General features: G+C 38.0%; 1 protein-coding gene across 3 annotated transcripts in view; it reads left to right on the top strand.

The window, feature by feature from the left end:
- CPEB4 (cytoplasmic polyadenylation element binding protein 4) overlaps positions 1–27,855 on the top strand; it is a 72,218-nt gene that overhangs the window by 13,466 nt on the left and 30,897 nt on the right. For all 3 annotated transcript variants that reach the window (XM_001098122.5, XM_015141429.3, XM_001097847.5), the window contains exon 2: positions 8,929–9,010. In XM_001098122.5, the coding sequence (XP_001098122.2) occupies positions 8,929–9,010 (82 nt within the window). The remainder of the gene's footprint in view (positions 1–8,928; positions 9,011–27,855) is intronic.

Raw genomic sequence — 27,855 nt, forward strand, 5'->3', positions numbered from 1 at the left:
GCTTTCTATATCGGTGATGATGGCTTTATGGCATGCTACAAGCTGTGGATATGAAAATGAGTGAAGCTCATGGTGCGTGGTGATAGCGATAAGCTCTGTATAACAGAGCTTATCACTGCCTTGTGGGATGTCAGAATGCTAGGGAGACATAAGGGAAAAGGGATTTGCTGCCTGCGTAGGGATGTGAGGGTCATTTGGAAGTGGAAACTTGAAACCTGACTGGATAGTCCACTCTTGATAATCTGTGAATTTACATATTATTTAATTCAAGAGGAATATTTACATTTTGGCAAACCTTGAACTGAAACTTCCATAGTTACCTTTGATTAATTATGGGCTCTACTGGCATCTCAAAATTTCTATTTATTTTGGCAGCTGACACACTGGCGTACACTTTCCTTTCAAACCAAAATATTTTCCCTCCCTTCTTTACCAGGGAAAGTTTAAGCCAGAAAGAGAAACTTCCATAGCCTGGTACAGATATATAGCAGTCTGAGAAGTGATGATCACAGTAATAGATGTTTTTATAGAAATAGAATGAGTCAAGGGATAGCTGAATTTTGGCTTCGGTTCTTAATAATGTGGTTACATTCAGTTAATTACATTTTGTGTTTTAGACTCAGTCTAGTAATGCCAAAACATACTAGCTCAAGTATAAAAAGAAGCAATAATAGGGTGGTGGTGGTGGGTAGCATGGGTTATATTTAGATGAGAACATTTAAGCTCAGTACAGTTATTGCCTCTGAGCACATAACCTAACTGTGAACATCCCAGCATCCAAGAGAAAAATGTAACATGATGGGTGATGTAAATCTCATTCTCTAATGAAAATAAGCATACTTTTAAACAAGAGTGAAATAGTTTTGAGAGAAATTTGCCTCGCAGGTTTCTAATCATGGGGCATTGACAGACAATGAATTTTTCTGTTGCTGACAAATTTTACAAGAAAATTCATAGATGTTTAACAAATGGCAGTTACTAATATTTTCTGCTTATTAAAATCTGAGATCACGCTGTTAAGCCATAGTTCTATAAAAGCAAGTCAAAAGGGACCAGTATATACTATGTATTTTCTGATGATGTGACTTGATAAATAGTTTGAATCTGAAGGAATGAGTAATTAGCATGTCCTTTGTTTAGACTGTTTATCTTGGCTTATAGGGCATTTGACCAGTTGTGAGAGAGAGAAGACCTGTCAGTAGTAAATACCTGAAGGGCAGGTATTCCATGTCGCTGAATGAAAAATAAAAAGGCTATATTCTTAAGATATGGGGTATATGAATGCCAGCTACCCCATTATTGTGAAAATTCAAGCACCAAATTTGTATTTTGTTTGTTCTTAATGGTGAGCCACTCACCTCTTGATGCTTTTTCTCAAGGAATTTTGTTTTGGTGAAATTGAACTTTATTTTAATCTTTCCAAAGGTATGGACCTCAGAACTTGAAAGACAGAGCTGTTTCAGGTTTTGAGAGCAAAGCCCTTCTCTTCATAAGGAAATCTTAAAATAGTTCCTGTAGAATATTTAAACTGGACTACATCATAGCTGGCCAACTAGGATACAAGCTATAGAGCACACCCCTAAGGATCTAATGAAGTTAACCTGTTGAATGGATTTGCTTAACTCAGTGGTTCTCAAAGAGTAATCCCTGGTGTCATTTGGAAACTTGTCAGAAATGCGAAACCTTGAACCCGACCCATGCTGAATGAGACTGTGGGGATGGACCCAGTCATCTGTATTTTAACAAGACCTCCAGGTGATTCTGACGTACTCTCAAGTATGAGAAATGCTGGCTTAGATCAACCATCTGGATGTTAAAAAAAAAAAAAAAAAAAAAAAAAAAAAGGCCACAAATGATTATTTTGGTCTGTGGTATAATTACAATTTAGTTGTTTTTCCTGATAGGACAGACCAGCAGGTTCACGTGCTGCTTGGGGCAGCTTCTGGAATGTTATGAAAAGCGTTGTCATTAGCTATGTACTGATGTAGGTCTTCCCATTTTGCCCTGGCAGGCAGTATCATTCAGGTGTATACTAAAAACAAGGGTCCTCTCTGAAACATTCATTTTGTTTTGTCAGAAGTTTATTTTTATCAACTTTGATTTTCATAGTGGTATCATAAGGCTTTTCCTTTAGAAATTGTCCTGTGAAGTAGGGATGACAGAAACTGAAACTAACCAGTTACTGACATTCAACTCAGTATATTAAATATAATAATTAAGACTACAAAATAAGATAAGGTTTAAGCATTGTGATAAAGTTTGCTTTGCTTAGCTTTGAAAATCATTGGTGATCTTATATTTTCCTTCATGATTACTAAGCTCACATGTTCTAGAGTCAGAAGGCCTGGGTGCACATTCTGCCTCCACTTACCTGACATTGATGGAATTATTTAATTACTCGAAGCTTCAGTTTCTTCATCTGTGAAGTGGGATAATAACTGAACATACCTAATTGTATCAGGGTTTTGTGAGGAATAAATGAGCTTATGAATGTAACCCATAATGTCAGCTGCTGATAGCAATCCTATTATTACTGTTACTACCACCAGTACTACTGTGGTTAATAGATAACCCAGAGATGCATTTATGATAGATTTCTAATTTGTGTGCCACTCTGTCATCTCAGTGGGGAGAAGGAAGATAAGGTTTCTCTTTCTCTTCTTATGGTTTTAGTACCTCTGATATATATCATTTGTATAGGTAAAATATAAAAGGTAACATTTGTATAAGTAAAATATAAGTAACATTTGAGTGCCTACTGTTTGCCAGGCACTAGCCAGCATGTTCATACCCTCAGAACCCTTAGAGTGCCTCCTTTATTCAAATGTATGTCTTAATTAGTGTGGTTCTTTGACTGCCATGATCATTACCCTACCCAAGGAAGGATCACTTGGTTTATAGTAAGACTTGGGTTTGAATCCTAACTATGCCACTAAACTATGCAGTAACGAATCTGTGTAGTAAATTGTGTAAGTTTTCTTTAGTCTCAGTTTTTATTATTCAAATAGGAATAATAAGCTGGGTGCAGTAGCTCATGCCTGTCGTGCCAGCTACTTGGGAGGCTGAGGCCAGAGGATCACTGGAGCCCAGGAGTTTTGATGCCGTGGTGAGCTGTGATTGTGCCACTGCACTCCAGCTTGGGCGACAGAGTGAGACCCTGTCTCAAAAAAAAAAAAGGAATAATAATAATAATGTAACTTAGGAGGTTTGAGGATTAATTAAGACAGTATTAATAAAGTGCTTAGTAGATGCTCAATAAAAGGTGGATCTGCTTTTCTAATTTCTCCCTTTAGGGTGCCAGGAGAAACTGGCAGTGGGGTTGAAGCAAACTGAGTTGTCAGTATCTTTTGTTTTATAAGAGATTCTTTAATCATCTATCTGAAACCACACTTAACTTTCCCCAGCGAATTTTTTAAGTAGATTTTTTTTTTTTTGAGAGAAGCTTATTTTATGTTTTGTGTAGCGTAATTAAAATGCCATGATTGTCCTTTTTTTCTTTTTCTTTTTTTTTTTTGAGACAGAGTCTTGCTCTGTCACCAGGCTGGAGTGCAACGGTGTGATCTCAGCTCACTACAACCTCCGCCTCCCAGGTTCAAATGATTCTCCTGCCTCAGCTTCCCAAGTAGCTGGGATTACAGGTGCCTGCCACCAAGCCCAGCTAATTTTTGTATTTTTTCACCATGTTAGGCAGGCTGGTCTCGAACTCCAGACCTCATGATCTGCCCACCTCGGCCTCCCAAAGTGCTGGGATTACAGGTGTGAGCCACCGCACCTGGCCATGATTGTCCTTTTAAGACTCTAAGTGATCATTTTCTTGCTAATTGATCACTGACCCTTGCGTTTTTGTGGACAAAAGTGATGGACTTTGATTAATAAATTCTCATCCTTATTTTTGGTTCCTGCCATAATTGTCATAATTTAAACTGTAAATCTTGAAAGAGCAAGATATGTTAGGATATCAAAAAGCTAGAATACAAATGTGTTTTGGAATTAGGACAGGGACATTAGAGATCCAATCAAACCACTCCTTTTATGGACCAGGGAAGAGGTCTAAAGGACGAAAGTGCCCAAGCTCATATAATACGACAGGCAGAGTTGAAGCTTCCTAGTGTCTAATGCCCATTCCACTCATTTATGCTAATGTTCATGTTTTGGTCATTAGCTCAAATTCAATCAAGAAGAGCATCACCTAACAAGGTTTCTATTTTACAGTTAGTTTAATCTTTGGAATCTTTGGGAAATGGAGCCTAGAAAATAGGTCAGTGGTTATATTTGATCCAATTAACAGTTTAAAAAGGCAAAATCGAAGAATGAAATATGGAAATCAAAGCGCTCTTACACTTTTGATTTGACTCTTTAATTGTTGCGTAGGAAAACCAGCATTGTTTGTACTGTTCTTATACTTTGGGTTTATTTATCTGTGTCCCCCTTACCTATTTCCTAATGGTACAGACACATTTTAGGATTTTTTAAATTAGATGTTAAAAATGGACAGAAAAGATCAGTGAGGGAGTAAATCAAGAATGACCTTAAAACCTGCTCTGAGAACAGAATGCTTACTTGACAAAATATGTGGCTTTTGCACTCTTTGAATTACCAAAGCGTCATAAACAAAATGTTTATAGTAGCTATACTTGCTAATAAGTTTGGGTCCTGGGGAAGAATACATATTAGACTAGATTTAGCAAGAATGAAGTACTTGTGCTGTTGGACCTTCTACCTTGTAGCAGTCTGTGGAGGCAGTTTCCTTCTGAGTCCCTGTGGAGTCTGAGAATCCTTCTCAAAACACCTTGCATCTAATAGTCAGTACCAATTGAACAAACTTTATGTATTTGTATTTACTTGTCGTCCCTGTATTGTAACAAATTATAGGAAAAAATTAGTATCATTACTAAAAGTTAATGTAAAAAGGGTGAATAAATTTTTTTTTTCATTTCATAAAACATTACTGAAAATTTAAAATTTAATTTAGGATTTTAGTTTTAATGTACTTTACCAGTTAGAGGTCAGCAAAAATCTTTGTTTCCCGCAATATGCTTGGGGTGCCCGTGGGGCAGGCTAGTGGGAGGAAGGTGTGGAATCGTTTACTAAATTCCATTCATAATACGACGTTTAAAAATCCCAGCACTTTGGGAGGCCGAGACGGGCGGATCACGAGGTCAGGAGATGGAGACCATCCTGGCTGACATGGTGAAACCCCGTCTCTACTTTAAAAATACAAAAAACTAGCCGGGCGAGGTGGCGGGAGCCTATAGTCCCAGCTACTCGGGAGGCTGAGGCAGGAGAATGGCGTGAACCCGGGAGGCGGAGCTTGCAGTGAGCTGAGATCCGGCCACTGCACTCCAGCCTGGACGGCAGAGCGAGACTCTGTCTCAACAACAACAAAAAAAAAACCTGTAGGTTGCCAGGTGCAGTGGCTTACACCTGCAATCCCAGCACTTTGGCCAAGGTAGGCGGATCACGAGGTGAAGAGATCAAGACCATGCTGGCCAACATAGTGAAACCCCATCTCTACTAAAAAATATAGAAATTACCTGAACATGGTGGCACACACCTTTAGTCCCAGCTACTCAGGAGGCTGAGGCAGGAGTATCGCTTGAACCTGAGAGACGGAGGTTGCAGTGAGCGAGATCATGTCACTGCACTCCAGCCTGGCGACAGAGCGAGACTCTGTCTCAAAAAAAAAAAAAAAAAAAAACAAACCTATAGGTAAAAAAACAAAAACAAAAACTTACAGGTAAAATGGAGGCTTCTTGACTTACTGGAAATAGTTCTTATAAAGCAAACCAAACAAAAATAGTCTGTGTTATATTTTTTATCAATTGCTTCTTTTCAGTGCTCTTGTCATTCAGTGATTGACAAAATGCATGTTTCAGAAATTCATTAGGTTGCTTACTCTGTTGGTTGCATGAAAAACAACACTAAACTTAATTCCTCCCCTCCCCCAAAAGAAAACAGACAGCTCTTTAGAGGGAAAGGAGGAAATATAAAGACAAATCTTAAGGAAGTAGCAGAGAATAAAGATTTTAAATGTTTAGAAATTACATGAAGGAATACATCCATTCATTGATTTAGCAAACATTTGCGTGCTTTCTACCTGCCAAGACCTATGTGAGGCAGAGTGATACAGAAATACAGGACAGTGCTTCTTAACCTGTTTTACAGCATGACACACATAGAAAATGATAATTTTTAAACAGAGATCATCTGCCAGGAAGCTCCTGCCACCTCAGGATCTTTTGGGTAGTCTCGTGGGCTTAGGACATGACTGACTTGGCACACCATCACCCCGCTGTGGTAGGCACACTGGAAATATTTGATGTGAGACATAGTTCCTGTTCTTGGGAAGCTCACAGTCAGTGAACGGACACCAGGAATTAGTGCCTCCAAGACCGGTTTGTATTGGAGATGGAAATGGATGGTCCTTTTAAAGGTGTGGTTCATTGCTGAAAGAGAACATATCCAGCAACTACAGAATGAGATAGTGTAATTTTATATTAACTTCTAAACCTCAAATTATGCCTCAAGTCTACTTGGCTTCTGAAAGAATATGCAGGTTTTGATTTAATTTAGTGCTTGAGATGAGGAAGTGTAAACACAGAACAGCTTCTCTCTTTTGGGAATACTAACCCTTAGTCTGATCCTGGCCATGTGTACTCCTGCCTCTCGTTAGATAGATCTTTTTCAGGAGATGAGGATAATGAGGAAAGAATCTGGTGGAAGAGGTGAGGCAAAGATGTTCTGGAGGGAGTCATACCAGTTTAGAGCAGTATAAGATGGTAAGGCACCTGTTCACTCTTCCCCATCCTCATCCTCACCCTAACCTTCCAACCCCTGGGGGAGAACTTGAAATACTGTCTCTTACCTGTAATATTGGATTCTACCTAAATATACTGTCCTTGGACTCCTCAAATTGCAGTTGTATTATAAAACCACTCAGTGCACATTACTGAATATCTGCATGATGAGATGGGATCAGGAGGATTGGTCCCTATTTCAGGGAAGCAGAATAATCCTGTGGGTAAGATGTGTTATAAAAGCACAGAGGAGAAATGTTAGGTCCATCCAAAAAGAATAAAAATGCTCTCAAGTGGAGGACATCCTCTGTCAGCTTAGAGGTTCTAGAAGTTAGCTAGGAAAGTAGAAAAATGAAGGGGATACAATTAGGAGGTGATTTTTTTTAAAGAAAAGTCAAAGCTTTGAATTTAAATAGTAATGTAAAAGGAAACATAATTGAATAGAAGCTTTTAGAAATCTCCTTGCAGATTCCTTTGGGATCCCCTTTTTCTTTAATATTCTTGCAGCGGCCTTTGTGTGTTTATGTACAGTATCCTTAAGGTGGGTCAGAACATGTATTATTGCTTCGTCTCAGTTTAATTTTAAAATGTTTTCATCTCCTACTTCTAATTTATCAAGCTAAACCTTAATTTTAGTTGTCTCTAGTACTCTTCATCCTGAGGAATGTCAGAGCACTTGGGATGTTGTATATTTTAGGATTCCATTCCCACTCTCGAAATGCACTTGGTTAAGCCAGGGGTTTAGGTCAGCAATGTACCCCACACTCTTCCTTCCTTTTAATTTTAATGGCAACAAAATCAAGCCTAATTTTGCAAGTTGAGAGTAAATAAGAATTGAGATTTTGTTTTGTTTTGTTTTGCTTTCTCATCTAGGTTCTAACTCTTATTCTAACTCTGATCCTTTTATCCTTTATTTACCAAAAGTAATGACTGGGTTGTTTGGGGACCTAATAACATGTTGCATTGGGGGCAGGGAGGGACAGAACATGCTTCAGCAGTTCTCTATTGCTATTCTCATCCTTCTCCTTAGAGAAAGCCTCGTGACAGTAATGAGAGCAGCTTCTGTGCTTCATTATTCCAGATTTATTTTTATGTTGGGGGAAGGGAGAGTCTACCAAAAATTTTTTTTACATGTTTTTTGGAAGGAAGGAGGTTTTTTTTCAACTTTCTATATACATTATTAGTTTTAAAAACAAATCTTCAGAGAAAGCAAATCATTAATAGTCAAGAACAACTTTGATAATACATAGAGATGGATAAATCAATATTTTTATTTTCATAAAATAAGTATATAATTTATCTTGGCTGGATCCAGTGGCTCATGCCTGTAATCCTAGCACTTTGGGAGGCTGAGGCAGGTGGATCCCTTGAGGTCAGGAGTTCAAGACCAGCCTGGACAACATGATGAAACCCCATTTCTACTAAAAATACAAAAAATTAGCTGGGCATGATGGCGGGTGCCGGTAATCCCAGCTGCTCTGGAGGCTGAGGCACAAGAATCACTTGAACCTGGGAGGCAGAGGTTGTAGTGAGCTGAGATTACACCACAATACTCCAGCCCAGAACAGCGTGAAACTCTGTCTCAAAAAAAAAAAAAAAAAAAAAAAAAAAGATTTCTCTCATTTGTTTTTGTATACTTTACCATTTAGTAGTCTTACAATCATTTGATGACTGTTTTTAAACCTTGCCTTATAAGAAAATATAGCTATTTTGAACGGCACATATAGGTACCAGTCTAGCAGATAACTAATGGGACAAGTTTGGAAAGCTTTGCCACGTTTTTGCAATCTTAAGTGATGGGAAAGAATAATGATTTTTTTTTTCTTTTTACATTTATGTAGTGTTCTTAACTAATACAGAAAATAGTTTTAATGGTTTTGGCTTTCTGAATAGACGTGATGCTTTTGTTGAAATTATTATTAGAAATCAAATCACTCTTTGCTGAGCCCTGTACATGCACTTTTGTGGTTTTTGATGTTTGGTGTTAATAATAACATTTAGTTATAATGTGCCTTATATAGAGAGTAAAATTGCTACTTTGTGATCTGTGTCCCATCTAATGAAACTTACTGTCCTGTTTTATATTTAAATGCTATTTTAAAAAGTGGTTTGTGGCTGTTTGTGTCTACAGGATCGCCCCAGGACATTCGACATGCACTCACTGGAGAGTTCACTCATTGACATAATGAGAGCTGAAAATGATACCATTAAAGGTAAGTTTAGAAATATACCCAATTGATTTTAGACAATAGCTTTAAATGTGTATTAACTATTTAATCTGATACACAGTATGGCAAGTATTATGGAGTCACTTTGTATGCAGTAAGTTCTATCAATTTTACACATATACCTCTTTTTGTTAAAATATCCAACATATTTGATGAACCTCTACAGTGGAGCCATCGTGATACCAGTTAAGAGTACTACGTTCATACTAATTGCCAAGAATGGGCAATTAGCTCAAAGATACCAACCACATCCCTTATTATTATTATTTTTTTAATATCTCAGGCAATAACTTCTCAGTGCCTCAATTGTTTATGTCTACCTACTTATGACAGTGATTATATCCCAGGAAGAGTTCACATGTTGGTAGAATTTTTGCCTAGTTTCATATTTTAAAAAATAACCAATAGTTTCAAAGTTAAAATGAAGTTTCATAGTTCTCAGAATGTTTTTCTATGTATTATGTTAAAAAAAGTACTATTTCTACATGGATTCTGGTCTCATGTTACTGACAAGTTGTGTTACCTTGAATAAGACATTCTGTTTGACTAGGCCTCCATTTCTTCATCTTTGTAAAGACATAGAGTTACCTCGGGTACTTTAAAAATAAAATGTGGATGTCTGGACCCCATTCCATACGTGGGGTGCGGGCTTAGCATGGTATTTTTTTAATATCTTAGGTGATGCTAACGTCTAGCCAGGAATGAAAATTACAAGACTAGATATTTCCTAAGGGCCTTTCCTCTGACGTTGGGAAAAGTATCTCACAAAACATTTTTCTGGATAAAAATATCAGTTTATTAGAAAGCAGGTATTTTTTTTTTGTTTTGTTTTTTTTAGAAACTGAGAATGTTTGGTTTATTTGGTCATCCCACTTAAGTTGTTGGCTGATTCATTCATTCAGTGATTCAATGTTTATGACACTGCTTTGTGCCAGACATAGAACTTTGCACTGAGGTCAAAGGTGACAAGGCAGCCTGTTGTTTCAACTGGTGACCCGCTTAGCCTAGTTTCCCTTTGAGTTTGGCTTATCATGTTACTGATGCAGAAAAACATTTTATGTATTTTTCAGTAGACCAATGGTGACAATTTTTTTTAATGAGGAAAGCTTTTAGGTGTCTGGAGAGAGGGAAAATAAAATAATGTGTAAAAAGTAGGCATCCATCTGATGTGATACCTTTGAAATAAGAATTATTTGGAAGGTCTTTACTGAATTTCTCATGGAATTCTGGTGGATGACTCTAGTGCAGATGCATGCTAAATAGCTGTGGAGAGATGATCTCTCACTCAGAATTGGCTTTATTTTTGCTACTTTTTAGCACTCTGACTTTGGCTAGTCTTCAGCCTCTTGGACCCTTTGTTTTCTCTTCAGAAAAACGGAGAGTCTAAGGTGCTATTTCTAGCACCAGAAAAATTGTACACTCTTAAAAAATAGCTAAAGGAAAAATATGAATAAGGTCTGTGGGTTGTACCAATGTCAATTTCCTGGTTTTGTATTATAGTTATGTAAAATGTTACCTTTTGAGAACACTGGATAAAGGGTACATGAGGCTTTCTCTGTACTACTTTTCCAACTTGCTGTGAATCTATAGCACTTTGGGAGGGAAAGGAGGGAGAATCACTTGAGCCCAGGAGTTCGAGACCAGCCTGGGCAACATGACAGGACCCTGTCTCTATATAATAATTTGAAAAAGGAGAAAACATGGTGAGACCCTGTCTTTATATAATAAAGTAATTTTTTTTTTTTTTTTAAGTTAAGGTCTGGTGTGGTCGCTCACACTTGTAATCCCAGCACTTTGGGAGGCCAAGGTGGAGGGTGGCTGGAGCCCAGGAGTTCAAGACCAGCCTGGGCAAGATGGTGAGACCTGGTCGCTACAAACATTAAAAAAATAAAAATAAAAAATTAGCCAGTTGTGGCAACCCACATCTATGTTCCCAGTTACATGGGATGCTGAGGCAGGAGGATCACTTGGGCCGGGAAGGTTGAGGCTGCAGTGAGCTGTGTTCCTGCTCTTCAAGACCCTGTCTCAAAAAAAAAAAAAAAATATGGAAAAAGTGGTTAAAGAACATTTGTATATTCTTAATGTGTTTAATTCTTTCAGCAAATTTTAAAAGAGCTTCCCATACACTAGGTACTACAGATAATAAGTAATTAGAAATCATTTTCTAAGTGCCTATGTTTTTTATCACAGAAAACATAGGCTACAAACAGCAGTGGATAGAAACAACTTGTTATGTGACATTTTAAGAAGCAAGCCTCTAACTAATACTTAGGTTAGATAAAAGAGTTGGCATACATTATTATTATTATTATTTTATTTTATTTTATTTTTTGAGACAGAGTCTTGGTCTGTTGTGCAGTGGCGCGATGTCAGCTCACTGCAACCTCTGCCTCCTGGGTTTAAGCAATTCTCCTGTCTCAGCCTCCTGAGTAGCTGGGACTACAGGCGCCTGCCACCACGCCTGGCTAATTTTTGTATTTTTAGTAGAGATGGAGTTTCACCTTGTTGGTTGGGCTGGTCTTGAACTCCTAACTTCAGGTGATCCACCCGCCTTGGCCTCTCAAAGTGCTGGGATTACAGGTGTGAGCCACTGTGCCCGGCCAGCACACGGTATTCTGATACGATTGACAATAGAATTTCCTTGGCCATCAGTTTTAGCCAGGACATCTCTATCAGATTTTTTTCTTCTAGTTTGCTCAACGGGTAATTGTTTAAAGTTCTGCCTTTATTCTATATTCTCTTTTTAAGTTCTCCTTACCAATTTTTACTAAGTTAAGTTTCTTTAAGCTGATATTATAGGGATAATCAAAAGTTAGGTCTGATGACAGAATAAATTAAGTCTGATTGATCTAATCTGGGAACATACAGATTTTGTAAAATAGTGATTTATAGACTGCAGCATGACGGAATAGAAAGACAGTGGGTTTTGGAATCAGATCTGGTTAAACTGCCACTCTGTCACTACAGTCTCTGGTGGCTGTGAGGATGACATGATATGATGCAGCTACAGATTTCAGCATATTGCCTAGTTCATAGAAGACACTAAAGAAATTACATGTATTATTACTAAACATCTAAGTCCGCTTTCATGCTCATCAAAAAAGCCAGCTTCAGTTTAAGTTTAGGTGCCAGTCTGACTTGAGTATATTACAGGAACCTTGTGTGTTTTTTCCTACAAAGAGCAGTGAAGAATTCACAGATGAGTGCATGGATCTAAAATGCCAGATTATAGTTATGCTTGTTTTCTTTTTCAAACAAGATCACGACCTTTGTATCACCATAGCCTATCACTGCCAAGACATTGTTTTTGCTCAGGGCAGCATTTCATTTCTTGTCGAACTACCTTCTGATTTAGATAGCTATTTTAGGAATACTATGCTTGATTTTAACAGTGGTTCATTCTATTGTGAAATTTTGTTTAAAGGTAATAAAAATAAAATTTGAATAACAAAATTATCATTTTGAAATAGGTGTCTAACACCTACCAATTCATTTTGAAAATAAATAAAATACTTTTCCAGTGGTCTGCTTCCTTAGAAACAGAAAATAGAAAATTGACATTAGCCAGGTGTGGTAGCGTATACCTGTAACCCTAGCACTTTGGGAGGCTGAGGTAGGTGGATCACCTGAGATTAGGAGTTCGAGACCAGCCTGGCCAATATGGCAAAACCCCATCTCTACTAAAAATAGAAAAATTATCCGGGTGTAGTGGTGTGCACTTGTAGTCCCAGCTACTCCAGAGGCTGAGGCAGGAGAATTGCTTGAATCTGGCAGGCAGAGGTTGCAATGAGTCGAGATCGGGCCACTGCACTCCAACCTGGGTGACAGAAGAGAGAGACTCTGTCACCGCCCCCCCAAAAGAAAAGAAAAGAAAAGAAAATTCGTATTAATTCTGAGATTAGTAAAGAACAATATACCTCTCAGAAAAAAAAAAAAAAGATTTGATTGTTTTAAAGACTTCACAATTCAAAGACAACTTTAATAATCTTAAAAATAATTTCATAAATTATGAATGACCTCATTTGTTTTTCTCTTTCATTTCTAGTTCCTCGTAGGTATGCAGTTTGTGTGTGTATGTTTAAATAATAATGCCTAAAATTGCTACGGGAACTACAAGTTGAATCTATTGGTGTGGCTATTATTAACTTAAATTTTCAAAAGAGCTAGAAAATTTAATTTGTATTTTTCATTTGGGAACAAAAAATCTCCCTTGCTGTAATGGAGTTAAAAAATTTTATTTTTACTATCAACAAAATGCTTAACAGGCCTAGGAACCTTCAAGTACAGCTTTTGAATTTCTTTATGAATGTGTTATTGATTCCAACTGCTTTGTTGGAAAACTTACGTTTTTTTAAACAAATGTTCAAAGGAGTACCTAGCTTTCATAATTCAATTAGGTTTTCTTATAATTTATTTTTAATTGCTTTTCTAAGAATTTTGAGGCTACTACGATTTTTTCTATGTACAGGGATTTAGCTCTTTGTGCTGGGGGAAACGGTTCTCCTCATTCCTTATCTCCCTGTCCTTTCTCTGGTCAGCTGGCAAGTCTGGATGTTATTTTTATCCACGAAATTGTGTATTGCCTTCTCCATAACCAACACCAGTGACAATTCTCTTCCCTAGAGACCGAATTCATTTTCTTTACTGCACACCCAGTCTCATAAGCCTAGAGCCTGAGCTACAGGCTGATTTTGAATTTTGATCCCCCAGGTGGCAGCTTGTGCATTGCTACAATATTATTAGGCTTATCAAGTTTTTTTCTTCACCTGGACAGCAAAACTTTTTACTACTGTAGATGCCTAGATGATTATTTGGGGAATATTGTATCTTATTGTTATTCATGTTTTTTCTCGCTTGTGAAATTGGTACTTGTTACTTAGAAATGGAGCAGCATGAAACAGATTAAAACCACATGCGAGTACATCTGTTTTCAGCCTTCTGAAGCACAGGTTGGATATAGTGAAATAAAGATTCATGAGGCAGTGTTACATTCAGTGTATAGAGAGAACTCTGAAAATTAGGGAGCCTTTTTTCTTTTCTGTGTGTGAAGGGAATAAAGAGACAAAAATAGTGCTTAAAAATTATCAGATGTCACACAGAATATAACAATCCACAGTTTCATGATAGTGGTTGAGTATTTTATATCCAATATATGAAAACAACATAATATTCAATTTGCTTCATTTCACTAGAAAGCCAAAATGAGACAGCAAAATTATTGAGAGAACAAAGGCAATCTACAGACTGTCAAAACATTATAGTTGTTCTTCAGATATTAAATTATGACTCAGATATCATATTATTCCTTTGAATAGTGTGAAAATGGAGTCTTTTTCTCTTCATATTGTTGTAGAATGTATCTTGCTTTCCGTTTTTGAAAGGGAAGGCTCAACATATCCACTGCAATTCCTCTGAGTTTCAGACATTTCAAGTACTTCATTTGAATGTAAGCAATAATGATTGCATTCAGAAATGCAAGTTGTTTAAAGTGCCAGTCTTTTACATATCCCCATGGTGCCCAGGAAACCTATTGCATATGTAGAGTAAGTAGTGGAAGCATGTTATACATCACTGCCTCATGTGTTTCATGCATTGCTTTAAGAGCTGTGGATCTGCTCCAGAAATGCTATGTATTTAATTCCTGACTGCCAAAGGTGGTGTGACCTTGCATTTTAAAACACTTTCATATTTTTCTTGCTTTATCTACATGTTAAATTTAGAGACCCTTCGCTGACTATTTTTCATTGCTGTAAATTTGTTTGAAACAAATGCTTAAATGAGTGGGCAAGTGATGATTCCATCTGTGCTTCTTTTCTTTGTTGCTAAGCAAAAGAATTTATAATAGCCTTTCTAGAAGAAGATCATGAAACTCAAGTTGAAAGTTTAGTACACAAAGCTTGTTTCATCAGTTTTATAAAAGTTTTTTTTTTTATATCATTGTAAGAGAGTGGCTGTTGGGATTATTTAAATTCTGTATCTTTACAGTTGGGGTAGAATTAATTTAGTGCTACTTAAAAATATGTAATAAATAATAGGAAACCTTAACTTTTCTTTTGATACACCATTTTACTAATATTCCTATATTCCAAATTGCAGTCACTTAGTTGACTTAGAGAACACATGTTGTACCCTGGTACAGAGACATTAGAACAAGTATTTTATACAGATACTGACTTGATGCAGGCTGAAATAGCTCTAGAAACCTGCTATGAGAGTTGCTAAATGTTGTCACTTATTTATTTCATAGGTTATAAATTTGAAGTAATTTGGGAATAAGTACAATTTTTTCAAAACAAAAGGAAGTCCTACTAAAATAGGTTCTGTTGCTTTAATATTAGAATGATTTATTTCAGGTAGGAATGGTGGGGAGGGTCTATAATTTCTTACAGTATTTAACCTTTTTCTATTTAAATTGGTTTGCCTATGGCAAAATAAGAACAGATTACTGGTACCCTAACCTCCAACTTTTTTAAAGGATTAGATGGACATTTTCCTTTAAGGGACATTTAATGGGGCATGATTCAAAGTACCATAAGGAAGAAATGGATAGGCCAGGCATGGTGGCTTACACCTGTAATCCCAGGGCTTTGGGAGGCCAAAGCAGGTGGATCACCTGAGGTCAGGAGTTCAAGACCAGCCTGGCCAACGTGGTGAAGCCCGTCTCTACTAAAAATGTAAAAATTAGCTGGGCGCAGTGGCAGGCGCCTGTAATCCTAGCTATTTGGGAGGCTGAGGCAGGAGAACCGCTTGAACCTGGCAGGCGAAGGTTGCAGTGAGCCAAGATCAAGCCATTGCACTCCAGCCTGGGCGACAAGAGTGAAACTCCATCTCAAAGAAATGAAGAAATGGATAATGCAAACCGGTTAATTTTACTTGGATTTATAATCAAATTTCTCCTTCCAAGTAAATTATTAGTATGTGGTACCAAATGTGTCTGGCGAATCGAGGGATCTTTAAATATCATTAAGTCTTTAGGATTCAGAGTTGGCCGGCAGCTGCCTGCGTGTCTGGCTGAAGCTTTCCTGAACCTGGCTGGCTCTTTCTCGCTCGGTTTGGATGATACCAAGTAATTCAAAGTAGCGTAACAGGGGAGTGACTTAAGTCTCCTAAGAATTAAAAAGTTGCCTTACTTCTCAAAGCCTCATAGTAATGTAGGACGTTAAATAGCAAAGAGTATAATTTACACTGGGCTACAATTAATTGCGTGTGTGGCTATATAGGAATGAAGTGTGTTTCCTCTCCTCCTGTACTCTCCCTCTCTTGACTGTGGAAATGGAACATCCTAAACAGTCTTTCTCTTGCCTTGGCTTAGCTGTGCTGTAGGATGGGACCTGGGCTTCTGTGTTGAGGTAACTTCTATTGTGAGGAAGAAGAGGGCGAAGTTGTGTGGCATGATTTTTTTGTATGAAAAGTGAAGGGTCTATTCTTAATTTTGAACAACTGCCTGCTTTCTGTTTTACTTTTGATCCGGATTTGTTGGATTCCTCACTGGACTGTGTAGGTTGAGCTTACAAAGATGTGGATTTTGAGCAGTGTGATTACCCCCTTTCGGATTTGGGGTTGCTGTTGTTTTTGTCTTTTGGGTTTTTATAAGCGGGGGAGGGGAAGGGGAAATGCCTAGGAAAGAAAATCATGTGATGTATGTGAATGCCGACGTGGTCATAGGATCGGACTGAAGTCTTCCTCGCTCTAGCCTCTGAATGGAAATCAACTCGGTTCAAACTAAATGCATCTTGTGTGTGGGCCAGATCCTCATCTGCCCCGTTTACTTACATAACACATACTAGTCCATCGAAAATAGTGATCCTCTGCCCTCTACCTGCTACACGTTTGTAACTGAATATTTAACCCTTGTTTTTATTTGGTCTGAAAATCAAATAAGCAGTTGCCACAAAGGGGGAGTTTGTCTTATGTCATTCATGATGTGGGTCCGTAATTACTTAAGCAGCCCCTTTATCTTAATCCTGAACATTGAACATAAGGAATCCTATCTTGAGGCCATGACAATTGGTTATCGTTTTATTCTTTGTTACCTGAGTGAGAGGTGAGGGTAACGGTGGGTGGGTGGGGGAAGTATTATAGTAAACTTTTTATGTTATTAGAAGGTTAAACACACATTTAAAAGATTTTTTAACCCATTAACATTATTTTTTCTTTTCAGTTGTAGTAAAGCTCTCTTATTCTATGGTTATTATGACTTAATATTGTTTGACATCCATTCAGGGCAGGGATTTAACTACGTGTGGTAGTTAAAAACTTAGAGATAAATCAGAAAACAAGCAACAATCAGGTAACAAATTAACAAGTACTTTTCTTTAATGTTTTACTTTGTCATGTTAAGTTTTGTGTACAATTTAAGCTTATGTTTTACCATCTGGACAGGCAAAAATAGTAATCTCCACTCAGAAATGAAATCAGAATGACAATTAAGTAGTAAGATTATCAGACTTTGTCCACAGTTTGTCAATGATAAATATTAGGGACCTTCCTACTGTAAAAAAGAGAAGGGGGCCCACAACATTTATGGTGATCCATGCCATTCATGTGCCACATCTCAATTAATAGAGTGTATTGTGCACCTTTAATAATGTCACTTTGTTTTTCTATGTTTTCCTTCTATAGTAAAATTCTGTAGAGGTGACTCTTGCTGTCTCATTTCCTGACAGCTACAAAAACAGCCCAAATATCTGCTTAATAAAAAAGCCCTTCGTTTTCTATGAAGGTCTTAAGGCTTTCCTTGATCCTGTTATATAATCCATGACTATGTTATTTGCTGACTTTGGGGGAGGGGAAGAAATGCTGCCTGATTCATAGTTGTCATAAAAATATCCAAGATTCTCTGCATTTAGTTTAGCAACAGGAAGGAGGGAACAGTTCACAATTGTGCCACAGAATTATTACTTCCCAAAACTCCTGCATGGACTTTCTACCTGAATATTGTATGCAGTTGATTCATTTATCAGCTGTATGTGCCTGAATTGTGAATTTCTTGTTTTCCCCCTCACATTCCCATTATCCTCACTACCAAAACTAAAAAGGGGGGGAGAGAAAACTCTGAAATTGTTCTTGCTAGCCCTGTACAATTAGTCATACAATTTGTAAAAGGAATACTTTTTAAGAAGGTTTAAACTAGTTACTACTTTTTGAATCAGACATTGAGATGGTCAGACTGCCTCTGGGCTTCATTATTTTGTCTAACTCACTGATTCTAAATTCAGTCCTACACCAGTGCACTCAGTTCTAAAAGCAAGGCTTTGTTTTATTCTGGGTATTACCTGGTAACCAGTCAATTAAGAACATTAGTGGAACTCTGAAGGGAAAGCAGTTCCATAATCTCTTTGGAATCCAGTTGGGCTGATGCCAGTTGCTGTATATTGGAAAAGAGAAGGAGGAATCAACCAATTAGGGTTCCCTTTTAGTGCCCTGAGAAACCAACGATAAAGAGCAAGTCTTAATTCTGAAGAGCAGCCGTGATTAATTGAAATATAAATAACTTTTTAAAAATCTAACTTCTGCCGGCTATAATATTCCAAATAATAAATGTCTGGCATGGTTGACTAAATAGAGGTATTTAAACCAGCTGCCTGATTTCTTTATTGTAAGGATCCGAAGTTGTTAGCATATAACAGACTTTTCCAAATGTTACGAAATAAAAGGAGAAGTGTTTAGGGTTGTATTCAAACCTGGTTTGGCCACTAGTAGTGCCTTAGGTTGCTCACTTCTCTCTAGACCTCAATTTCCTCACCTGTAAACGGAGGGGTTGAACTTAATGATCTTTACCTTACCATCAGCAATTCAGTCTTACATTACAAAACTGAAGGTACAGTTTTACATTTTAAAACTGAAGGTTTTTATGGTGTAATGACTGAAAGTAGCCCATGAATATCATGTGAGTCTGGGTGTGGCAGTATTTCATATGGAGTAGTTTGTGTAAGGGATATAATCAGAAATCAGATTTAGTTGGTTGTGTGAAGGCTTTGGGTCTAAACTACATCTTTTCTTTTTGAGATAGACCTAAAAATATTATGTTTAGAAAACAGTTGTTTAAACTTGGCCTCATGAAATGTTTTTGTTCTCCATTTGTGAACCATGTGCCTCTTCAGCCATGGGAATTATTTGATAGAGCCTGTGAACCCATTAGTGACCAGGCATTCCAGTTAGATGATAGATGTCACTTATGTATGCATGATTATCTTCCAAAAGCATGTGGATGCTGATGTAATGCAATTAAAATACATTTAAAGGTGTTGCTGAATTCATAGTAGCCTTCTGATATTAAGATTTTTGTTGTTGTTCTGTTTTACTTGTAGCATTCATTAGGGTAGAGGTAGGGGTAGGAGTCTTCAGTTATTATTATGGAGGAAAGCCTCTCTGAAATATTTTGATCAAAGTAGATTTTAATAGTTGTTATAACAGATTATGAAATACTGCTCTAGAGAACTTCCCTAATTTTTCTGCTTTGTACTCCTGCCATTAGAATGCTCCTCTTTACAAAAAAGAACATAACATAAAAAAGGAATTTAACAGAGGAATTGGTGAGGAGGAGGAGGACAGGGAGGAGTGAGGAGGCTACTTACCCTCTCCCAGATTGTCCTCTCCACCAAGTAGCATTTTGAAGCTTCCTGACATCTGAAGCCATCTTTATTCCTTTGTGGCAGGGTTAAGAATATGGGCTGCTGAGGCTCTATCCTCCATGATGCCGGGGGTAGAGGGAGCCATCTGACGTGATGGGTGCGCTTCACGTAGTATAACATGGCAGCTCTTGTTAGGCAGGGAAAGCAGGTGCTCCTAAAGCCTCTTTAAGCCACGTGGTTTGGAATAGTCTTATATTTTAGCTTCTGCTTATACTCCACCTGCACAAATATTTGAACATATTCGATGTGTCAGGTGGGTTGAAGGATAGTTTTGATGCTGGGCTGCGTTTTTCCTTTTCAAGGTAGACTTGGACCTTCTGTATGGGAAGCAGCGTTAACAACCAGTATCAAGTGAAAGGCTGCTTACTTCTGATACCATTTCTCTTTTATTCAGTGACCCTTCTGAGAATGATTTCTTACCCAGATCCTTATAGTAAACTTTTATGTGAGTTTTGTGGTCTTCATTTTATAGTTGAAAAAAATTGGAGATCCCAGAGATGCAACAGCTTCTGTAAAGTCACTCAGATTCCTGGTACCTCCAAGGGTCAATACAGGAGGAACACACAGCTTCTGGCTCCTGGTTCAATGGCCTGAGTATTTATTGTGTAGCCTCTGAGAAGGAAACAAACATAAGAAAACGTAAACATTTTTGTCTAGTATGCTTTGACAGAGGGTAGGCATTCAATTTTTTTTTTCCTCTTTTTCTTTCTTTCTTTCTTTTTTGAGACAGGGTCTAGCTCTGTTGTCCATCCTGGAGTGCAGTGGCACAATCTTGGCTCACTGCAGCCTCCACCTCCTGGCTCAAATGCTTCTCCCACTTCAGCCTCCCAAGTAGCTGGTACTACAGGTGCCTGCCAGCACCTGGATAATTTTTGTATTTTTTGCAGAAATGGGGCTTTGCCATGTTGCCTAGGCTGGTCTCAAACTCCTGGGCTCAAGCAATTCACCCACCTTGGCCTCCCAAAGTGCTGGGATTACAGACATGAGCCATCATGCCTGGCCAAGATTTCTTAATTTCAATTTAGGAGATTGTACAAAATTTTAAAATCTGTATGTTATCATAATCTATGAAAGATTCAGACCTCACATTTGGCTGGTTTCATACTGAAGTGCACCTTTTTGGGAGTGGAAACTTTTCCAAGTTGACTTGTTCTCTTCCCTGATTCTGATTCACCAGATTTGCCATGGGACTTAAGCATGTGTGTTCTTCATGTGATTCAGAGACACTTCTTCCCTTCCCACCCCCACTTTTGCACCACTTTGGATGTATACGTAAAGTCAAAAAAAGCTGTCTGAGGTCATTCATATAACAAATATACATCAGGCATCTACTGTGCACCAGGCACTATGGTTGTTGGGATATATCAGGGACTAACTAAAAGCAAAGGTTCCTGGCTACATGCAGCTTGTTTTCCAAATAATTACCAGACATCTTTGAATATCCTGTTTATTATTTAATTTAGAAGATTAATAAGAGGAAAAGTAAGAACGCTGAGTGAGTATTGATAGGAGAAAATAGGTAGTGGGCCTTCTGAAAAATAACAAAAGGTAAAATTCTTGTATCAAATATAAAATGCAAGTCCATTCTTCATTAAGGTTCAGAAAAGTTGTCAGAATTCCTGTTAAGTAAGTGACTAGAGTTAATGATAGTTCTGTATGCAGAAAGCGAACTAGTGACTTTACAGATTGCTTTTTGGGGTTTGGACTTCAGTAAACAGTTTTAAGGCAGCTTTTTATCAGTATAGTAGTATTCTATTTTATAAAATAATGGTTATAAATAAGAAACTCAGTCTTAATTCTTTTTAGTTTCTGTAGTCAGAGAAAAGTCTAATTAGATTTCTTGTGGCTTCTCTCTCTTATCTCTAAAGTTCTCAGTCATTTACACTGACTTAGCTTGTGGTCCCTAGAGACTTCATAAGTTTATCTTGGTGTTTTTTTTATGTTCATGTCAGTACAGAGAGCCATTTGTCAAACTTATTTTCACCTTGGGGCCAGTTCTTTATGTTTATTTATTGGTTCTTTTAATATATGTATCTTGTAACATGCGCTTCTTTTAATCAAACTTTTTGCAAGGTAGGAGAATTTTAATTTACTGCCTTGGGTTTTTTTCTGGATTGCTTTAATTTTTTTCTACTACTCGGTCTGTTTTTCCACTTTTCTTTCCATTATATTTTTTTCACCCTTTTTTTCCAACTGACTTTGGCTGGCTTAGTTTGGACAAAAACTACACCTAGTTTTGCTGAGTTTTTTAGAGCTTAAAAAATTGCCATTAATCACTGGTATCATAACATCCTCTTAAGGCAAGTTATCTTGTTGCTCTGTCCTCTAAATGTAGCATCTAGAGTCAGAAGGCTTCTGGCAAGGATAAAAATAGCCTTCCTGCTTGCTGGTTTGTTGTTAGCTTTACTGGCAGTAGGAAATCTTTTGAATTCCTTAATTGGGTCAGCTTCTTACTAGTTTCTCTCTAGACATCCCCTCCTGCCTGAAATTCTTAGATGCTTTTAGATCTTGCAGCTTCACACCTGCCCCGAGTTGTAGTCAAAGCAGTCCTTCCTTCATATGAAACCTTCCTCCCATCTGTAGAAACATACTCCATTGACCTCACCCATCTTACACATAAGTGTTATTTTATTTTGCCACTATTACAATCATCATACCACAACTGAAACATTAAATTTGGGGTTTTGGTTCAAAATGAAGATCTTTCCTGGTTTTATTGAAAAGAAAAAATTTAGGTTGAATTTTTGAAGTTTTTATTAAAATTCTTTTGTATCTTTGCCAGTTTGGCTTTGATAAAAGTAAGGGGTTAGGTTTTGTTCTTTTCTCTCTTCCTGAGAAGACTTATATCCCTGTTTTTAACCAAGGATACTAGCAAATTCTCATTTCTCTGAAGCTGAAATATCCCATAGATTTGCCACTCCCTTCTCCAAGGTGCCAGTTTGGAACTTTTTGGCCAAAAGAAATCCTCCCTGTCCTTTCTCTTACAAGTGGAAAACTGTTGGTTATCTTTGGCTTATTACTGGGGAAGGGAAAGGAATTAATTTGGTTAAGTACCTACTGCATATCGAGAAACTTTTCTTGGCATTCTGAAAACATTATCTCAAGACTGTCTCACAACAGCTTTGTGAAGTCGATGGAATTATCTCTGTTTTCCTGAGGTTCAACAAAGCTAAATAATTTGACCTAGGTCACAAGATGATACAGCTTGACTCTACCCGTTACACTGCATCTTCCATGGCAGAGAGACCATCAGCTGCTGACTTTGCTTCATTCGTTTTCCACAGCTGTTTATTGAGCACCTTTCTCTGCTCCAGGCTCTGGGATATCAGACCCAAAATCCATAAAGATCTCATTGCCCTACAGCAAGAGATTAAAACAAGTAATGTAAATGCAGTGTAATAAGTGTGACGAATACTGAAAGGAGTACAGAGGGTTATCTGAATCACAGCAAGGATGATGTAGGGCAGGGAAGGCTTCTCATAAGATGTGAGGCCTAATAGGGGAACTGCCTGGACAAAAGTGTGGAGGCTTGAGTGGTAAGACATTGAGGGGCAGAGAGAGAGAGGAGGGCATTCTAGGTAGAGGGAGTAACCCAGAAGTTGAAGTTACAGGCCAGCAGTTCTGAATGGCTGGAGTGCCTGATGTGGGAAGCGAAATGGCAGTGTGGAGAGTTAAGAAAGCCATTAATTCAAAGATTTTTGTAAGCACTGGCTTTTGAGCTGAAAGCCAAATCTGTAGCAGAGAAGGGTTTTGTTTAGCCTAAACTCTGTGTGTGTTTAGTGAATTTTAAGTGGCTCTTTGGGAGGGGACAAGACTCTTCAGTTGATAACAGTTTCAGCCAGTTCCTTCTTTGTGATTTTGCATGGGAATGTCTTTGTTGGAGTTGGTTGTAGCACAGATAGATAAGGGGGTAGAATAAGCTTACTGATTTTGATTTGGGGAGTTATTTTTGTGTCAATAGACTAAATTATTAAAAATTAAATTTATACCATTAAGTTATAGAACATATTGAATGCTGTTTTGTTCATATTGATATGTCTTTTGCATTTGTGTAAGTATAAAGTTGGCATTCATAACCAGTGGATTTATTACACATTTCTTGAGCTTTGCTGTCCAGTGTCCAGGTCCCCACAGCACCATCTTGCTTCAAGCCTCAAGTGGGGTTTGTAAAAACAGAAGATGTGCAGGGCTAGGAGGACTACCTCCTTTAAAATATTACTTATGACACTATAGTTTTGATTCACTTAGGTGTGAGCTAAACAAAAGTAGCAGGAGCAGAGGCGGGAGCAGAGGCGGGAGCAGCACTTCTAGTTAGGTAGTCAACAACAACACATGTATGTGTGTGTATATTTGTGTGTATATTAGAAATTTTTAATGGTGCTCACTGAAGACTGCTCTGCAAACACCCTGCTTTTCTTTGGAGTATCCACATTTTTATAGGGTGAATCAATCAAAAGTTGATCCTTAAAATTTTTATGCCACTTGTCATTTTATAGGACTGTCTGTATGTTTTGGAGAACCTTGCAGAGTTATTTCCTATTATCCTTCCTTGGCCTGTACCGTGTTGTCAACACTGTTGTCATGACTGGAAGAGAAAAGGTTATAGATAGCGTGAAATCGAATTGCGCTGCAGATACATTTGGTACTTTTCGGTGTTTGTGTGTTTGAAATGGCAGCATTTATTTTATTATTTCCTGTTGAATTATCGGTAGTGGTAATATCTGGATTATTCTTTAGAAAATAACTTATTGTACCTAATTAATTAAAGTAATACTTATATATACTGCTAATGTAAAGGAAGATTTCCTCTAGTCTTTTCTCCTTTTATTTTTTGACTTGGTTACTTTAGTTAGTGTCTTAAAAGGATGTGATACTACATACTGTTCTTTTTAGCACCTCCTCCCCCAACCTATTCTCAGTCAGTCTGTTGGTAAATATTGGTTCTTCCAACTGGCAAATGCTTAGCATAGAATTGCCTAGTTGACGTATGGATCTTTTCTAGGTTGTAGGATTTGGTAGTGTAGATCCCCAGAGTCACTCTGTATCTGTTGCCTATATTTGGCTAGGTTGAGTCATGTCACCAAATATAGCCTATGCCTTCGGCATGATGTATGCCAGGCTTCTGGTTCCAAATTCTGCAGCTGGCCTCCAGAGACTACTACTTTTCCTGTCATAATGTTCCTTAAGATTAGGGCTGCTGACCAGGCGGTATTTTTTATATTTATAACACAGTCAATACCAAGAGCTTTCGAAGATTGAATTTTGCCTATCAAATAGGTTCACATGCTGAAATCCGAATCCTTTCCTTCACCCTTGAGAAATTAATTCTGAATGTGCCCAAACCTGGTTAATGATTAAAGATAGATGAGTTCTTGGCCAGGCGCCATGGCTCATGCCTGTAATCCCAGCACTTTGGGAGGCCGAGGCAGGGGCATCACCTGAGGTCAGAAGTTCAAGATCAGCCTGGCCAACATGGTGAAATCCCATCTCTACAAAAATACAAAAAAAAATTACCCGGGCATGATGGCGGGTGCCAGTAATCCCAGCTACTCAGGAGGCTGAGGTGGGGGAATCACTTGAACCTGGGAGGCGGAGGTTGCAGTGAACCAAGATCACGCCATTGCATTGCAGCCTGGGAGACAGAGCGAGACTCCATCTGAAAAAATAAAATAAAGATGAGTTCTCAAAAATCCAACCAAACAAAACAGCAGGCAGGTACTGGGTTATATTAATATTCAGACATCTCAATTTTTATTTTATTATACTTTATTTATGAAATACTGATGTTTTGAGTTCAGTGGAATTAACTCATCAAATGCTCACCTGGTACCCAAACAGGAAACTCAAGATGCCTAGGTATTAAAAGCTCTAATTCCAAAGGGGGCTTTAATGTAAAAGAGATAAGAAGGTTAGCCAGAAGCTGAAATGATTAGGTAAGCAAGTTAGTTGTTGCTTTGTAGCTACAAATAAAATTTGGTGAGTTCGTTAAAAAATGTTTCTGGCCAGGCATGGTGGCTCACACCTGTAATCCTAGCACTTTGGGAGGCCGAGGCGGGAGGATCACAAGGTCAGGAGTTCAAGACCAGCCTGGCCAATATGGTGAAACCCTGTCTCTACTGAAAATACAAAAATTAGCTGGGTGTGGTGGCGCGTGCCTGTAGTCCCAGCTACTCAGGAGGCTGAGGCAGAAGAATCGCTTGAACCCAGGAGGCAGAGGTTGCAGTAAGCCAAGATCGCGCTACTGTGCTGCAGCCTGGGCAACAGAATGAGACTCTGTCTCAAAAAAAAAAAAAAAAGAAGATGTTTCCTCGTTGGGAAAGCTGTTTTGGAAAAAGGTGAATCTGAAAAAAAAAATACATTTGAAAAAATCCTTGAGAAAATTTATGCCTACGCAAAAGCCTGCATGCCCATAGATGTTTACGGAAGCTTTATTCATAATTGTGAAAACTTGGAAAAACCAAGATACCCTTCAGTAGGTGCATATAGATTAGTAAACTGTGATCCATCCAAACAATGGACTGTTATCAAGCACTACAAAGAAATGAGCTATGAAACCATGAAAAGATGTGGAGGAACCTTAAATGCATATGACTAAGTGAAAGATGGCAATCTGGAAGGCTGCATACTTTATGATTCCAACTGCATGATAGTCTGGAAAAGGCAAGTCTGTGAGACAATAAAAATGCTAGGGGTTGGGGGCTGGCAAAGAGGGATGAAACTACTTTGTGTGATACCATAATGGGTGGACACATGTCATTATACATTTGTCCAAACCCACAGAATGAACACCAAGAGTGAACCCTCATGTAAACTATGAACTTTGGGTGTAACAAATGTATAGGTTGGTGCAAAAGTAATTGCAGTTTTTGCCATCAACCTATACCACTCTGGTGGGGATGTTGATAATGGGGTAAAGCTATGCATATGTGGGGGCAGGGGGATATCAGAAATCTCTGTATCTTCCTCTCCATTCTTCTGTGAACCTAAAATGCTCTAAAAAATAACATGTATATATTTATTTATAAGTATGCAAATATGCTTATATGTAAGCACACATTTATATATCAACATAAAAATATATATTTATATATAAACTACATACACACCCTTCATTGGGAACATGGAGTGAGGGCCACTGTCTCAGGCATGGGAGGGGATTATCAACTAGCTAGCCATGGAATAGAAAATCTATAGAAATTTACACCAATGCAGCAGAAAGGATATTAGAACAGAAATAAAGGAAAGAGTACAAGGAGAGTGCAAAAAGGTTGTAGATAACCAAATTCCCATGGCACTTTTAATAGGAGCTTTTGGAAGATATCCAGAAAGGAAATGATATGTGTTATCCATAATAGATTATGGACAGCTCTGTAGATATTTTAGTTATGGAGAGAATTTACAGAAGAGTAGGGCACACAGGTTAGGCAAGCATTATGAAAGTTAAAAAAAAAACAGTTTCTTAATGTCACTGCCTATATGTTAAAATTTAAGTAGAAAGAATAGCTGATTGTTTAACAGAATGTCACAGGTGTGTTTGCTACTAGAGCCCACAATTGATTCTAACCTGACAACAGGAATCATATCACAAGGCCGGACCAAAAAAATTAAAAACAAGTATCACTTTCAGAGTTCAGCTATGAACTTTGCCAGTAATTCTTCATTGTCGCATTGTGTCTTAGCTGGAGGGTAGAATGACTGTAACTTATAAGGCCAAGGGACAGCGAAAATGTTAAAGGTCACTACTTTGGTTGCGGGAGGTCTCTCCAGGAGATATGTGATGAGTTAATCTCATAATTGAGTTAAAGGACCGTTTTGTTACTGTCAAGTTCAAATTTTCTTTTTAAAAGGTACCCAAAACATGAGTTTGTGATAAAGTGGAACTTCATTTGTGAAACTTCATTGTGAAACCAGCCTGTTTAGTAATTGTCTTTTGGATTCTCATTGTTGATTATCCTCCCTTAGGGCTGGGTGAGGTGGCTCATTCCTGTAAACCCAGCACTTTAAGAGGCTGAGGTGGGAGGATTGCTTGAGCCCAAAAGTTCAAGACCAGCCTGGGTAACATAGGGAGACCCCCATCTCTACAAAAAATAAAAAATTAGCCAGGCGTGGTGGCATGCGTCTGTCGTCCCAGTTACTTGGGAGACTCGAGATGGTAGGATCACTTGAGCCTGGGAGGTCAAGGCTGGAACTGAGATA

The sequence above is a fragment of the Macaca mulatta genome, chromosome 6 (assembly GCF_049350105.2).
Source record: "Macaca mulatta isolate MMU2019108-1 chromosome 6, T2T-MMU8v2.0, whole genome shotgun sequence".
NCBI classification, from domain to species: domain Eukaryota; kingdom Metazoa; phylum Chordata; class Mammalia; order Primates; family Cercopithecidae; genus Macaca; species Macaca mulatta.